The sequence below is a fragment of the Ctenopharyngodon idella genome, chromosome 12 (genome assembly GCF_019924925.1).
Source record: "Ctenopharyngodon idella isolate HZGC_01 chromosome 12, HZGC01, whole genome shotgun sequence".
Lineage (NCBI taxonomy): Eukaryota > Metazoa > Chordata > Actinopteri > Cypriniformes > Xenocyprididae > Ctenopharyngodon > Ctenopharyngodon idella.
The window spans coordinates 21,321,483-21,336,622 of record NC_067231.1 but is presented as its reverse complement, the minus strand read 5'-3'; the positions used below and the strand labels follow the sequence as shown (position 1 = coordinate 21,336,622).

Sequence of the window (15,140 nt, the reverse complement as noted above, 5' to 3'; positions counted from 1 at the left end):
GGCGATATTAAATATTAAAATTGTTAAACAAATTATTGTTTTTTAAAGAAAATCCACTGAATGAGAAAAATAATAAAAAATACATAAAAATGTATTCAGAATTTTATGAAGGCCAAATGCTAAAAAAATATATTTAAGTTATATTTTCCCAAATTACCTTCAAAAACAACATTAAATATGCTTTTTGGCTTCAGTATTATGTCAAGTCCATTTATAAAGACATAACATAACTAGCCACTTTTAATGGACACTGTCTCAAAAACTCTTTTTTTTATATGTAAAAATATCTTGATTAAACCAAACAAAACAAAAAAAAATGGGGGAAAATGCATATTACATTTTCCCAAAATACCTCCACACACATTAAATCTGCTTTTTGGCTTGAGTGTTATGTCACGGTCCATTTATAATGACATAACTAAAAGTCATTACACAATACTTAGTGAAATCCCACATTGACGTGCTCCTGGCAAAAGGACACGAGGTGGGACACGCTAAAAATTCTCCTCCACCCTTTCACCGCTTCAACATAATTTGTCCAAATCCATCCCGCAATGTGCAGTTGGCAAAATTAAAATGGCAGCTTAAGCTATTAAAGTGAGCAGCTTTTAATCATTGGCTGCAAGAATTCAAGGTTGGTGGAATAGAAGGGGAGGGATTAAAGTCTTTGAACGGCAGAGCGACATCTCCACTCTGATCTCTACAGAGGGCCCTGCTGGTGCTCGTCGGAATATCCCTACTACTTCAAGCTTTGCCGAAGAGCCCGACTAGAGTCCATGGTGCCCACGTTTCTCTCAGAGCGCGGAGTCAGGGATGCAGCGTCGCCATGGGTCTCATGGAATTTTACCTGGAGATTGATCCAGTCACTCTAAACCTCATCATCCTCATCGCCAGCTACGTGATCTTGCTTCTGGTCTTTCTCATCTCTTGCATCCTGTACGACTGCCGGGGCAAAGACCCTTCCAAGGAGTACGTTTCCGAGCCCCCTGCCCCCCAGCAACAGTCTCCCATCCGGCTTGTGGTGATGCAAAACTCCCCGGCCTCATCGCGTTATAATGAGCAGAACAATACAGTTTCCTCCAACTTCACACCTTTGACCCCTGACATGCGCGAGAAGAGGAGCACGCTGGTCTGACACATCCAGAGACTAGTGCTAAAATTGAAACCTAATTTCAAAGGAAAGAGGTAAGAAACAATTCCTTCTCACTGACCTGAATACATGACCCATTTAATGCTCATTGATTTTTTTTTTTGTTTGTCCAAAGTGATGTCATTTGTAGAGTTTCTCCATATGATTTATAATGTGATTTTTTTTTGTTTCACTAATAAGGATACAAAAATCAAGACATGTTTTACATACTGACATCATTTAGTCTACATATCGTTTGCAAACAATACTCACAGATATATTCCTTTTCCAGGTAGATGACATGATGTATTTCTTTAGGATTTATAACCATTAACAGAAAGAAGGCATTTGCACAGGGATTAACTTCAGCAACATCAACTGTCTGTACTATTGCATCATCATCCGAGTAAACATACAAACCAAAATGGCCGTTGTGACGGTAGTGTTTTACGCACTATGGTCTTTAATTTATCCAGATAAGATGGTTATGTAAAGATAATATTGTATAAAATTGAACTGAATGATGAAATAAAAGGGGGAAAAAAATGTTATGGTAATTTTGGATCGATTCCTCTTTGATTGGTCAAAACTTATGTTAGCTTATGTTGTGATTTTGATTTAATACTAAGAGCAGGACTACCTACATGCAACTAAATCATTCAATAAACATTATCTGCTCTTTTGCATGCAAAATAGATGCTTCAAATAATCTTTTGTTGATTTGAACTTATCTAGTAGGCTACTGTATATAAAAGCAGCAGCCATCATTTTATATAACCAATCAGATAAAAACAAAACCTGTTGTTGTGGCCAGAGCACATGATCAGCTTGAAAAGAGTGTATCATGTCTGCAATATTGTGATTTAAAGTTGATGTGTAGACATCTCTAGAATTGATATAAGATCATAGCAATTAAATATCATCTATGATCTGGAAAAATTCATGCTAATGTATAATAATAATAAAAAAAGAATAAGGGCCAGTGCTAGTTTTTCCCCCTCAGATAATCGTTTTATGATTAAATAAACCCATTTAAGACAACCAAACAAACCATTAACATTTTTAAAATTAAAGTTAGATTTAAAATGACAATTTTTACATTTTTATTTTTTGCATATTCATATAAATATGATGTTTAAGCACATCTGCCAATGGTAGCAGTAACATAAATATGACTTTTCCTGCTCGTAACCTGTTGATTACCTAATTTCTAACTATATCTTTGTCTAGAACTAAAATACACTGCCAAAAACAAACTATGAAATGTGAAATCTCAAGTTTGCTGTGGTCAAACAGTGCAAGTATTGCTTATATTACTTTTCTTTAAACATACATATATATTTGCAATCTTGAACTCCATATACTGTAGCACCCCTTTAAAGAGACAGTGTTCATCCTTAGAATTATGTAATGCAACCCTCTGACTTTAAACTGACAACGCATCAAACAGCATTTTGCCACTGGAGGCGTAGTCAATAAAACACAGTCTTTAATGGCCTCTTCTCTTCTCTGTTTCAGAGCATCCATCTGCATTCATTAGTTTATTGTGGACATTTTCATCATGGAAATGGAGTTATTTTATCCTCTGGACACTGGATAGAGGCCAGAAGAAGACACATGTGCATGCCTAAACAGGGCAAACGTCTGGACACGTGTACAGTCACAATGTTGTCTGCTATAAAAATGACATATGATTTTGCAGCTATGTCAAAAGCATAAATGTTGTGTTAGTGTGCAACACTAAGTATATAACTTATTCATTCTGAATGTGTCTGTTGTGAAGTTTGAATGTGTGCATGTTTGTAAATGTGTAAACTTATAGGTATATTATAAAGGATACATTTACAATAATATAAGAATTGTTTCACAGATAAAACAATAAAAAGTTCTCATTCAATGGACACTGATGAACCCACTTGGCTGAATGCAATTGTTAAATCATCATCTACATTTATGCATTGCATTTGGCACATGCTTTTTTCCATAGCAACTTACTTTGCATTCAGTATATACATTTTACTATATATGTATTCCCCAGGAATCAAATGCTGATGAGTAGTTGATCTACATCATCATCATTATAAATCATAATCTAAAATGCAATATATTTATGAAGTATAATAATAAAGAAAAGGTAACACTTTGCAATAAGGTCTCATTTGTTAACATTAGTTATTGCATTAACTAACATGAATAAACAATGAGCAATATATTTTTTACAAGCATTTATTAATCTTTATTAATGTAAGTTAATAAATTTTAGTTGTTAATGTTCATGTTAGTTCACAGTGCATTAACTAATGTTAACAGATACAACTTTTGATTTTAAAAATGTATTAAATGTTGGATTAACATTAACTAAGATTATTAAATGCTGTAGAAGTATTGTTCATTTGTTTTTGTTAACTAATGAAACCTTATTAGTGTTACCAAAGATGATGATGATGATGATGATAATCATAATAACTTATTTTATGGAAGAAAAATTTTATATTAATATTAAATATTTTTGTGTTAATTTAAAAAAAATAGAGATTTTTGACAATCAAGTGATAAAAGTGGTGATTTCATTCCTATTTTCACTAATATAACGTTCCGAAAACTCGTGTATTCTCTACAGTAAATTTGGTGAATAAAAAAGCAAATGATTTTTTTCTAATTGTGCATTTTTTTTATTATTATTTATTTTTCATGTATCAGCATTGTAAGAGCTGTGATAAATCTGAGCAAATCTTGAATCATTTTAATAATTCCTAACTGAATTTACAGAAAAAGTAGGTCTACATATCATTATTGCTAAAACTGAACATTGGCCCTCAATCGATCAGATTCAGTTATCCTGTGTTGGCCATGAGTTGGAGAGGGCAAGCAAGGGTATAGACAGTGGAGGAGGATGTGACCAGTGTAAGGTTTGTAATTCCTGTTGCCTGTCCTTTCTTTCAGATGGATTGCAGCCAGGCTGAATGCAGGCTGGGATTAATGTTAGATCCCAATCTGCTCCCTCTGCATTTACAAATGGCTTTATATAACTCCTAGTCTATTTGATAAATGCCACATAATCCCACAGGAAGTCATCTGTGTTTGTCTCGAGTAAGAGGACGTTTAGGCCACACCCAGAAGCAGCACGTACTGGAGGTCTGCTCTGAACACGTCATTGCAGGAGTGACCGTCATGCTGTTGACAGAAAGCTCATTTTACAGCATGCAAAAGCTTTAGAGAGACAGAGCATGACTTCTTGCGTGCATGTCAAAGGGATGTAGTGCTTAGCTGCATATTTTCTGGAAAGGAATTAATGTCTGTATTTCTGTATGGCCTACTTTCTGTTTTATTATTACATCTCATATACAGTATATATATATATATATATATATATACACTTGCACTATCAGTCGACCTCTAGTTAGAACCAATGGTAATTCGTTGGTAATTTGTCAGTGGGTGACTGGACTAAATTATTTATCTTAAAAGTATGCACTTACAATAAAAGTTAATCGCTGGTCTCACTGACATAGAGCGCGAAAATTGCTTGAAATTAGTTACTGATCTTTTCATGGAAAACAAATGTTGATAAAAATTGTTTCGTGGTTTCAGGACAGAAAATCATGACAGAAAAAACTTTACAAGAGCGGCAATAGAGGGGAAGCTCAAGAGTTGGTTTCAACATTTCTTAAGGGAAGAGAAGATTTTTTCCCCCGCAATATTGTTCTCCTATATCACCATGCATCTGTTACAAAATTACATTTTTACATTTATTTTAACAAGTATTTGACATATAAACTTAAAGGGCACCTATTATGCCCCTTTTTACAAGATGTAAAATAAGTCTCTGATGTCTCCAGAGTGTATGTTAAGTTTTAGCTCAAAATACCCCACAGATAATTTTTAGCATGTTAAAATAGACAGTTTTGGAGGGTGAGCAAAAAAACAAAACAAACAAAAAAAAAAAACGCTGTTTTTGTGTGCCCCTTTAAAGGCAAATGAGCTGCTGCTCCCGCCCTCTTTCAAGAAGAGGGCGGAGCTTCAAGAGTTCATGCAACAAACAAGACAATCTTAAGCACTGAAAATGTCAGAAACTGTCAATAATGGTGTTCAGTTTGAAGACAGAGTCAGACAATGATGCCTACAGAACCAGAGAATATATGCTGCATGGAGACGGAACAGGTATAGTTTAATTACGGTTATAAATTATGTTGCCATCTTGCTTTTATCCACTATTAGTACAAGCCTGTTGTAGCGGACCCCGTCCGAATGATGGCCAAAACTTTACTGATGAGTTTTATGAAGTTTGCTTTACAACACACAAAAGATGAAGCGTCTGTTTTCACTCTAGAAAATCACGTAAGAACTGAATAAAACACAGTACGAGAAAGTCTTATCCATAAACTCTCACTCTCCTTTGCAAAAAAATTAACATACACAGCGATCGAATTACACAAAAATACTCCTTACAACTAACAGCAAACAAGTATACAGACCTTATTCTTTTTTTCGATGGGGTGGGTGCTTAATAAACTGTTAAACTTTTTATCCGTAAAACAACTCCGATGAACTGTAATAAAGTGCGTGCTCCTTCATTGCTGCCATAACTGATCCATCATTGAGTAAAAATTTTTTGGCAAAACCTGTGTTTTGTATTGTCCCTTTGCATTGACCCTCGTTCACAAAGCAGTCTGGAGTGAAATGATTTGCGCAGACATAAACGAATTTAGGTATATTTTGGGGCGTATTACCTTCAAAAATGAATCCACAGCATCCTCAGTGGCTCAGATGTTGGGAGAAAATGAAGACTCCTATGTTCACTCTTACATCCAACAACAGAACACCAGGATTGCCTACAAGACAATTGTTGTTCGTAAAGCTGCTCGAGCACACAGAAAATGGCGGACAGCATACAACTCGCTGAGGGGCGGGAACTATGGTATTGCAGCACTGTCAGTCAGCGGCCGTGGGCGGGGCCTGAGCAGTGTTACGTCACACTGCTCAGAGAATCAAAACAGCATGTCTAATGAGTACTGCTTTGGTTTCATGGGGAGTGGGTGGATTTTTATCATTGTAGGGTGGTTGTGTTCACACACTGCCAACACACATTTATGTCCAAACACAATGTAAAAGTGGATTTTGCATAATAGGTGCCCTTTAAGTGACATAAACTTAAGTGATACATATGAACAATATTAAATAAATTGGTAAATTCTGTTATCTTAAGAAATTATTTTCTGTAGCTATGTTTTTGTGTATATTTAAAAGTAAGTTACTATATTGTGTATTCATGTTTAAAAAATATAGTTTTATACATCGCTTCAAAACCGAGAATAACAGAGACAAGTAATTAGCTAAATATATATATATATATATATATATATATATATACACACACACACACAGGCATGACATTATGACCACCTTCCTAATATTGCGTTGGTCCCCCTTTTGGTGCCAAAAAAGCCCTGACCCGTCGAGGCATGGACTCCACTAGACCCCTGAAGGTGTGCTGTGGTGTCTGGCACCAAGATGTTAGCAGCAGATCCTGTAAGTCCTGTAAGTTGCGAGGTGGGGCCTCCATGGCACAGACTTGTTTGTTCAGCACATCCCACAGATGCTCGATTGGATTGAGATCTGTGGAATTTGGAGGCCAAGTCAACACCTCAATCTCGTTGTGCTCCTCAAACCATTTCTGAACCATTTTTGCTTTGTGGCAGGGCACATTACCCTGCTGAAAGAGGCCACAGCCACCAGGGAATACCGTTTCCATGAAAGGTTGTACATGGTCTGCAGCAATGCTTAGGTAGGGGGTACGTGTCAAAGTATCCTCCACATGGATGGCAGGACCCAAAGTTTCACAGCAGAACATTGCCCAAAGCATCACACTGCCTCCGCCGGTTTGTCTTCTTCCCATAGTGCATCCTGGTGCCATGTGTTCCCCGTGTAAGTGACACACGCACCCGGCTATCCACGTGATGTAAAAGAAAACATGATTCATCAGACCAGGCCACCTTCTTCCATTGCTCCGTGGTCCAGTTCTGATGCTCACGTGCCCATTGTTGGCGCTTTCGGCGGTGGACAGTGGTCAGCATGGGTATCCTGACTGGTCTGCGGCTGTGCAGCCCCATACGCAACAAACTACGATGCACCGTGTATTCTGACACCTTTCTATCAAAACCAGCTTTAACTTTTTGAGAAATTTGAGCTACAGTAGCTCGTCTGTTGGATCGGACCACACCGGTCAGCCTTCGCTCCCCATGTGCATCAATGAGCCTTAACTGGCCGCCCATGACACTGTCGCCGGTTCACCACTGTTCTTTCCTTGGACCACTTTTGATAGATACTGACCACAACACCCCACAAGAGCTGCAGTTTTGGAGATGCTCTGACCCAGTCGTCTAGCCATCACAATTTGGCCCTTGTCAGACTCGCTCAAAATCAAATCCTCACGCTTTTTTCCTGCTTCTAACACATCAACTTTGAGGACAAAATATTCACTTGCTGCTTAATATATCCCACCAACTAACAGGTGCCGTGATAAAGAGATAATCAGTGTTATTCACTTCACCTGATTGGTGTATATATATATGTATATATATATATATATATATATATATATATATATATGTGTAAACTTTTAATGTCTTTGTTTGTTATTTCTACAATAGACCAGAGAGGCAGCAGTATCAAGTAAAACTTTTCAAATATATATCTACAATACTGATACATTTGTTGTTGATGGTGACACTGATGATGACAGTGATGATGAAGATGTGTATAAATAATGTATAAGAACATTTTGTAACACTAATGACAAAGCATTGACAACATCTGTTTAGAGACACACATATGCATTTTTGGATAGGCATTGCTCTCTAGTGGTACGTTTCAGAATAACAACTATAATTTTTCGATCCTCCAGCATACCAAGAGTATTTTTTTTGCAGTTATTTGATGCAATGAGCTCATTGTGCAAATCTTTAAAGAAAGATGTCAAATATTTATAATATATTTCTTTTTCACTCATCATCAAATATCATCTTTTCAAAAGCTTTTTATTTTCATTAACAGGAAAAAGGAACCAAAATGGACCACAACAGACAACACATTTTAAATATTTGAGTGAAATAATCATCTGAAAACAGAATGTTAAAATTTAAACGTGCTGTAGTTTAATATGTTTAATATAAAATACATTTTATTTGTTGAAATACACAATAATTGACAACATTCTATGTGGCCAAGAATACGTTCTTTTACCAAGTTTGGCAAACACACAATAATATCATATTTCATGATTGTACATCACAACCACTACATGAAAGGTATTGACGATATAATTTAACAACAAAAGAAAAAAGAAAACATGAAAAAAAAAAAAAGTTTTGATATTGATGCACTTAAAAATAAACTGTAAAAGGTGAAGAAACTGATAGTATGTAAAGTTCATAGTACTAAATGTATTATATTAATGCCCATATACAGTTACCTGTAGAACTTAGAACTTTTTCATATAGTTTGATATACAGTATACATCAAATTACATATTCAGAAATTCATATGAAAATACTGTACAAAAACAATAACTTTGTAAAAACATTTAATTTCAAAATGACAATATGGTTGTATTTCATATCATTTGGTCTGTAGTAAAGAGTAATAGACATAAAATACCCCGTAGGCCTACATCTACATTCATTTCACAACTCGGCAACAAAAGGCAACATATCTCTTTCAATATACTTTATATAGGCCTACCAGGTTGCCTCTTTGTTTTAGCAATAAAGGAATTGAGACCTTGTTCAGTAGGTATGTTTTCCTTTCATCACAGTTTGAACTCAAAGCATGCTAATGCAGAATAAACGACGCTCTGTGCTCTCTGATGAAATTATTGCAACAGGTAGTTCCACCTAAACAAAATTACCTTCCCACACTTTTGGATTTAAAAAAGCTAATCGAAATATTGAAAGTGTGGACTTTTTAACTGAACATAGTTGGGTAGACTTCATTTGCACTAATAGCAAAAGAAAAATACGCGATAGCGTTTCCACAACTTTCCAAAAGAGGAAGAGAGAGTATGAGAGAGATTACAGCAGTCAGAAGAGAGAAAGATAAAAAAAATTTGCCGCCACTCCCTCAACCGTTGTATTATGCTGCCTTCACGTGCTCTCGAAATTATCGTAAATACGAGTTTCCGAGGTAAAAAAAAAAATAAAAAATTGCACATGAACGCCCTCTTAAGTTGAAACTTGAATGCGATAAGCTCGTAATCGCGCCTTCAGAAGTGGGAAATATTAAATTTCCTATAGCACGTGAAGGCAGCATTAGAAACCGTCTCACAGCGTCAATTTGTTTTTTTGTCATTTACTGCCAAGGTAATATAACAAAATATAACGTTATAAGTGTGTATGAAAAAATGAAATAAAAATAATAAAAACTTTACTAGATTTGCAGTGTTGATAACTGTGGAAACGCGTCATCATAGTCCGTGAAATGGTCCATTATCAACCTAAACATACCAGTTTATCTTTCATATTCGCTTGACTGGACTGAAAGTCAATTTACCACATACACTGAACAAACAACTACTGGTTCATAATAAAGTAACAGCCAATTTCAATCACACTCTTTGTGGCACAGCACAGATTCCCAGAAGCTGGCATCCTTATTTCATTACGCTTTGGAAATAAACAGTAAGCGACTTGTTTGTCTGTTTTCTATAAGGATATACATATTTAGCAATTATGATTATATGAAGTTGTTTCAAACTCTCAAATCTTGCTACATTCTGTTCTGTCTGTGAGAATAATGTCTTTACGGACACAAAACCTAAAACACCTGAAGCAGGTATGCACATGTACCTCCTCTCTCATACACAGCATACATGTGAGTCTGTAGAAGCAGCAGAAGATCTGCTAGCTCAGATTTGACTGCTAAATTATGACAAATCAAGGCAAACGTTTGTGGACAAATGCTACAACACACTAAAATAATATACGCTTTGTTTGCGATAACAAATAGAGAAAGAGAGTGAGAGACCTCTACAAGATGTATCAAATAACCACACAACGAAACGTTTCTGCCTTCTAAGGTGCCAAGAACAGACTGAGGTGAGGGCTGGCTGGAAAACAGGCCCAGAGGGCCTTAACCCAAGAATACTGTCCTTCAAATTGGAAGGGCGTGGGTGGGGGGAAACTTCAGGAGCACCCGTGGAGTCTCACAGAGGGCCATGCCGAGCTTCATACTTGGTTAAGATATTTTTGCACCGCCCCAGCTCTTTCCGTATGTCGGCAACTTCCTGTCGGAGAGCCGCATTCTCTTTCTCCAGGAAACCAGCCCGGATGGCAATCTGATTTTCTTTTAGGCGCCGAGCGTCCCGTGACCTCTTGGCGGCCATGTTGTTCTTTCTGCGCCGTGCCCAGTATTTGTCATCCTGCTCAAATTATGCAGAAAAAGGGGTGGGGAAGAGACAGGAGCGCCTAGTTACTTTATGTCAAGATTACTCTGATTATTTAATGTTTTTTAATTGTTATGTGTTAACCCTATAAAGCCTATTTGATATGCAAATTTATAAGGCATCTAAGATATAATGTTTCACACAATTTCACCTTGAGGTTGTGGTAAAGGTGTCTTTTTGCTGGGAAATCTACTGATTTTTAAAGTAAACGTAAGAATAAATGTTATATTGTTAGAAATATTTCAAGACTACCTGTAGGTTTGGGTTTACTTGATTATCCATAAATCATGTGAAAATGTGAGCATCAAATATGATACATCAGGCTTTTTTAAAATCATGTTTATTTGTGCATCTCTCGATCATCATTGTATTGCATTGCATTATATGTTTTGCCCCCCCAAAATAAAAACTACAGTTTTGATCATAAAACTAAGCATTTAAATATCATCTTAGACATATTATTGGAAGATACAGAGTGACAGTTGATATTTATATGCCTTTTATGTAAGTAGTCTACTATACTGTTATAAAATCTCACTGATTTACATTACAAGCTATCAGAAATTCATCTTAATTTTTGGCCAAATTGCATATTTATGCTCAGTTTTGGCTTGTGAATTAAGCTGCTTTTTCCTCCTCAAGTGTTCTGCTATATCATATTATATGAGCCATAAAAGCCTGATGTATCAAATATGATATGATACCACATGCAAACGTTTCATTTTTTTTAAATAATTTTTTTTTTTTGTCTGAAGGTTCAATAAATGGTTTCATTTAAAAGAAAATGATTTTTTAAAATTATTATCATTGCATATGTCAGGTTTTACAGGATTAATAGTTTCTACACAACTCTGATTTATATGAAGAGATAATTATGACAAATTATACCATACTTAAATATGATTAACAGGACAAGCACGAGAGAAAACCGACCTTCATTGTGACGGCAAGTTTTCTCACGCATTCGCTGCCATGCAATCAGCTTTGAGCAATTTACTATTCTGCAAAGCTGGGGAGGGATCCACTTTTATTTGAACAAATTAAAAACGGCAAATCCTTTAATCCCAAACCCAGCAGAACTGGAGCGATACCAGGAAAAAGGAGGATCACGTGGGCCAGGCTGCCGAAGGATGAATGAACGGACATAAGCTTCTTAGCAAGAGCCTGTTGCCCAGCTGGTCAAAGGCAAAGGGTGACCAAACATACACTTTTGGGGGGTGAATAACTTGACCCAAGTTACCTTCATATCATCAGGAATGAAGATTTTGCGTGCTTTCTTGATCATAGGCTGAGGTTTCAGCTCCTCTTCGGAGAACTTGCATTTCCTTGGGTCGAAAATCTCCTGGCCTGGGACGCTGGACAGAGCGAGGTCTGCCGGATCGGGCTCGTAGCTCACTGGTATCTGAATGGCCTCCGGGTCTATAGGACTTGGAGTGTTACGTGATGGAGGCAAAACTGTAAGAGGAAAAAACAGACTTGTTGGCAGAAGTGTAATTTAGTTGTAATGTATTGTAACACATGGTGAAAAGGCTGTCATGAGCATTTCAATCCACTAGGTGGTGCACCAAACATTAATAAATGAAGTACAAATCAAAGTGTGCACTAGTACTGGCAGTAAACACTTTCTTCAGATATTTTTGTTTTTGTGCATACATTTTGTTTTATTGGTCAAAACTAAAATGCTGACATCCTTTTTTTTATATTGCCAGGATAGAAACTCTAGAATTTCTGGAAAGCATTTCATATTTTCATCATGTGTAATTTTTAGTTGAGGTTTTCTATAAAAGTATATTTAAATGTTGCATAGCAAATGCTCAGACTAGAAAAGGATTCATTGGTCTGCAAATTTTAGTCGGTGGAAATTTTTTGTTCTTTAACTGTCAAGTTTTCAGAGTTTCAACACAAATTTCTTCATAGTTAATATTCAAATTAATCAAAAGAACCAAATACAATTAAACTTTTTAATTAATAATTTAGTTTTATTGCATTTTTTTATTGCTATAATCAATAAAGATTTTTTTTACCTAAATTTAAATTATCATTGACCATTTATATTCAATGTTGAGATTCCATAAATTGAAAAAAATAATTTTAAAATTGATTTTAAAGACTTCACTGAACAAGGGATCAATTATCTTCCTGACGCTAAATCCACAATTCCACAATATAGTTTACATAAAGTTTTCCATAAAACTATGTTTAGATGATGGACACCAAATGCTCAGACTAGAAAAAGAGTCGTCATTTGCAAATTTTTGTCAGTGGAAAATGACATTACAGGCTAGTCTGAGATTTCCATTCACAGATGAACTCTAAAGCTTGCTAGGGGTGGGAAAGTTTTTACATTTGACAACTTATTTTTTCATGTATAAGAAAAAAACCCCATAAAAAATACAACTGCTCAACAATGCAAATTTTCTCTTTTCCACAAAAGCCTTTCTCATTTTTTTCATTGGGCTTACTTTTTCAAAATACAACTTCATACAGTCTTGCCTGTCACCAGAAAAGCACCCAGAGAATGTACGGTCACGGTGGATACTATTTATGATTTTATCATCAGTATTATCATATAATATAAGCTTATAAGCAACTTTGCTCTTTGAATATTAAAGTAAAACAGAATATGGCAAAGAATAGGAACAGAGCAACCATACGGAGGAAAGCCACACTCACTATGAAGCTAAAATGCCTACTCTATTTTTTATTTATCACCCACACACTTTCATATTTACATATTGACATCTGACCCAGGTTAACATAATTTTAAAGGGTTGTTTTTAATATTTAGAGTGGAACTGTTGGGTCTAACGTGACATTGTATGGGACAAAGAAGCTGTTTTAGAGTACCTGGTCTGCCCGGACTGTGGAGGCAGTTCTGAGGAACCATGCCCGTATGGATGGTGGTGATGGCCCGGCTGCTGAGGTCCATGACTGAGATGGGGGCCTGTGGCATTGAAGCCTGCTGCTGCTGCTGCTGTTGTTGTTGCTGATGTAGGCTTTGGTCATGTTGTGCAGGACTGGAGGGGATGCCATTTTCAGAGAGGAACTCCTCAAGGTCCATATACTCCAGAAAGCTGTCTCCATCATAAGACAATGTTTTATCCCAAAGCGTTGGCCCTAAGAAAGCCGATTGTGGAGTGTTTCTCTCTTCTTCTAGCTTTTTCACCTTCTCTCTCTCCTTCCCGTAGCCTGGAAGAATATTTCCATTAGTTAATACATCAACTTTTGATACATCAAAAACTCAATTAGTTTTTTTTTTTATTATAGAAAGTAAGATGGATTTGAAAGTGCTGATTTTGAGTGACTGTTCTTAGCTGCAATCTCAGCAATGCACAGTAAAAAAAAAAAACTTTGTTTCCATCCATTTTTTCCCCCGTTTTACAAGTTTCAACACAGATTTCTTCATTGTTAATATTCAAATTGTTCAAAAAAGTAATTACAATTAAACCCGGTTAAATTTTAAATCTTTATTCCAATTTTATTTTAGTTATGTTTTATGGGTTTTAAAGCACTGTATTGAATGCCATTGAATTTTCCATTATTTCAATGTGTTTTTTAAAATGATAATTAAGAACAACTAATCTCAGCTATGTAATGTCTCTTTAAATAAAGTTTATTCAATTATAAGAGACACTTTAACGACATACAACACGAGAAAAATAGTAAAATAAATGTTCAAAACAGCTAAAACCAATAGCTATTCTGGAGATCACAGCAGGACTCCTAAAAGTAAGGTCAATAAAATTATTATTCTTCATATGCTGCAATGTAACAAAGTGAAAGCTTTGATCACCTTCATCTTGCAAAGATAGTTTCAGAGGTTTTTCCAGGAGCGCCTTCAAAACGCCGTTAGTTTGCGGAGGTAGAAAAGCTGGATTCATTGTGAGCGGTCTGGACATAATCTCTCTTATTCCGTGCAAAAATTGTTTTTGGAAAAATGTAACTGAAATTAAAAGCTATGTATAACAGGTAAAAAGCAATCATTCGTCTAATAACGACAAATGAAAGATCCTGCTCTACAGCACCGGCATAAGTGGCTTGAAGTGCGCGAGTGTATGTGTGTGTAAGAAATGTGATGATCATCACCATGTGTCAAGACTGAGGCATGTGACGTCAAACAATCAGAGGCGGGGCCACACTTGCGCTCCACTTGCTAGCCAGCAGTTTAGAGACTGTGTTGCCATATCCTCTTATCATAATTTTTATCATTTATCTTATGATAAAATGTCTGCTAAATAAACAATAAATAAATGTACACTTTTATAATTGAGGCTCGGTTTAAAAAAAAAAAAAAAAAAAAAAAAAAAAAAATATATATATATATATATATATATATATATTTGAGTTATTTAGTATTTTAGGGCCAAAGTTTACAGGGGCGTCACTAGACCCTTTTTTACTGGGGCACGAGCCCAGTGAAACAGGTGCCCCAGTGAACTACTGCCTGTGCCCTAGTAAAATATTACTGATAAATCATTGTCTGACAATGGAGATTGCCGTATACCCATAAGAATCATTTTCCCTTGGTAAAATTTCAGCCATATTTCTATCCGCTGTTTAGATTCAGAGCTA

The 15,140-nt window shown here is 35.9% G+C and overlaps 2 protein-coding genes across 3 annotated transcripts; one reads left to right on the top strand and one right to left on the bottom strand.

Moving 5' to 3' along the window:
* The first annotated feature begins 105 nt into the window (after positions 1–105).
* Positions 106–3,739, top strand: si:ch73-256g18.2 (small integral membrane protein 36). Its single transcript, XM_051914964.1, has 2 exons — positions 106–1,185; positions 2,648–3,739. The coding sequence occupies exon 1, from the start codon at positions 827–829 to the stop codon at positions 1,133–1,135; it is 309 nt and encodes a 102-aa protein (XP_051770924.1). The 5' UTR covers positions 106–826; the 3' UTR covers positions 1,136–1,185; positions 2,648–3,739.
* Positions 3,740–8,260: 4,521 nt separating this feature from the next.
* Positions 8,261–14,673, bottom strand: hlfb (HLF transcription factor, PAR bZIP family member b). 2 transcript variants are annotated; one of them, XM_051915410.1, is made up of 4 exons: positions 14,362–14,673; positions 13,416–13,757; positions 11,809–12,023; positions 8,261–10,547 (listed from the first exon to the last, which is right to left on the bottom strand). In XM_051915410.1, the coding sequence occupies exons 1-4, from the start codon at positions 14,465–14,467 to the stop codon at positions 10,329–10,331; spliced, it is 882 nt and encodes a 293-aa protein (XP_051771370.1). In that variant the 5' UTR covers positions 14,468–14,673; the 3' UTR covers positions 8,261–10,328. The 2 variants fall into 2 exon arrangements, with proteins under 2 accessions (XP_051771370.1, XP_051771371.1); XM_051915411.1 differs by having other exon boundaries at positions 8,261–10,544; positions 14,362–14,668.
* Positions 14,674–15,140: the final 467 nt, after the last annotated feature.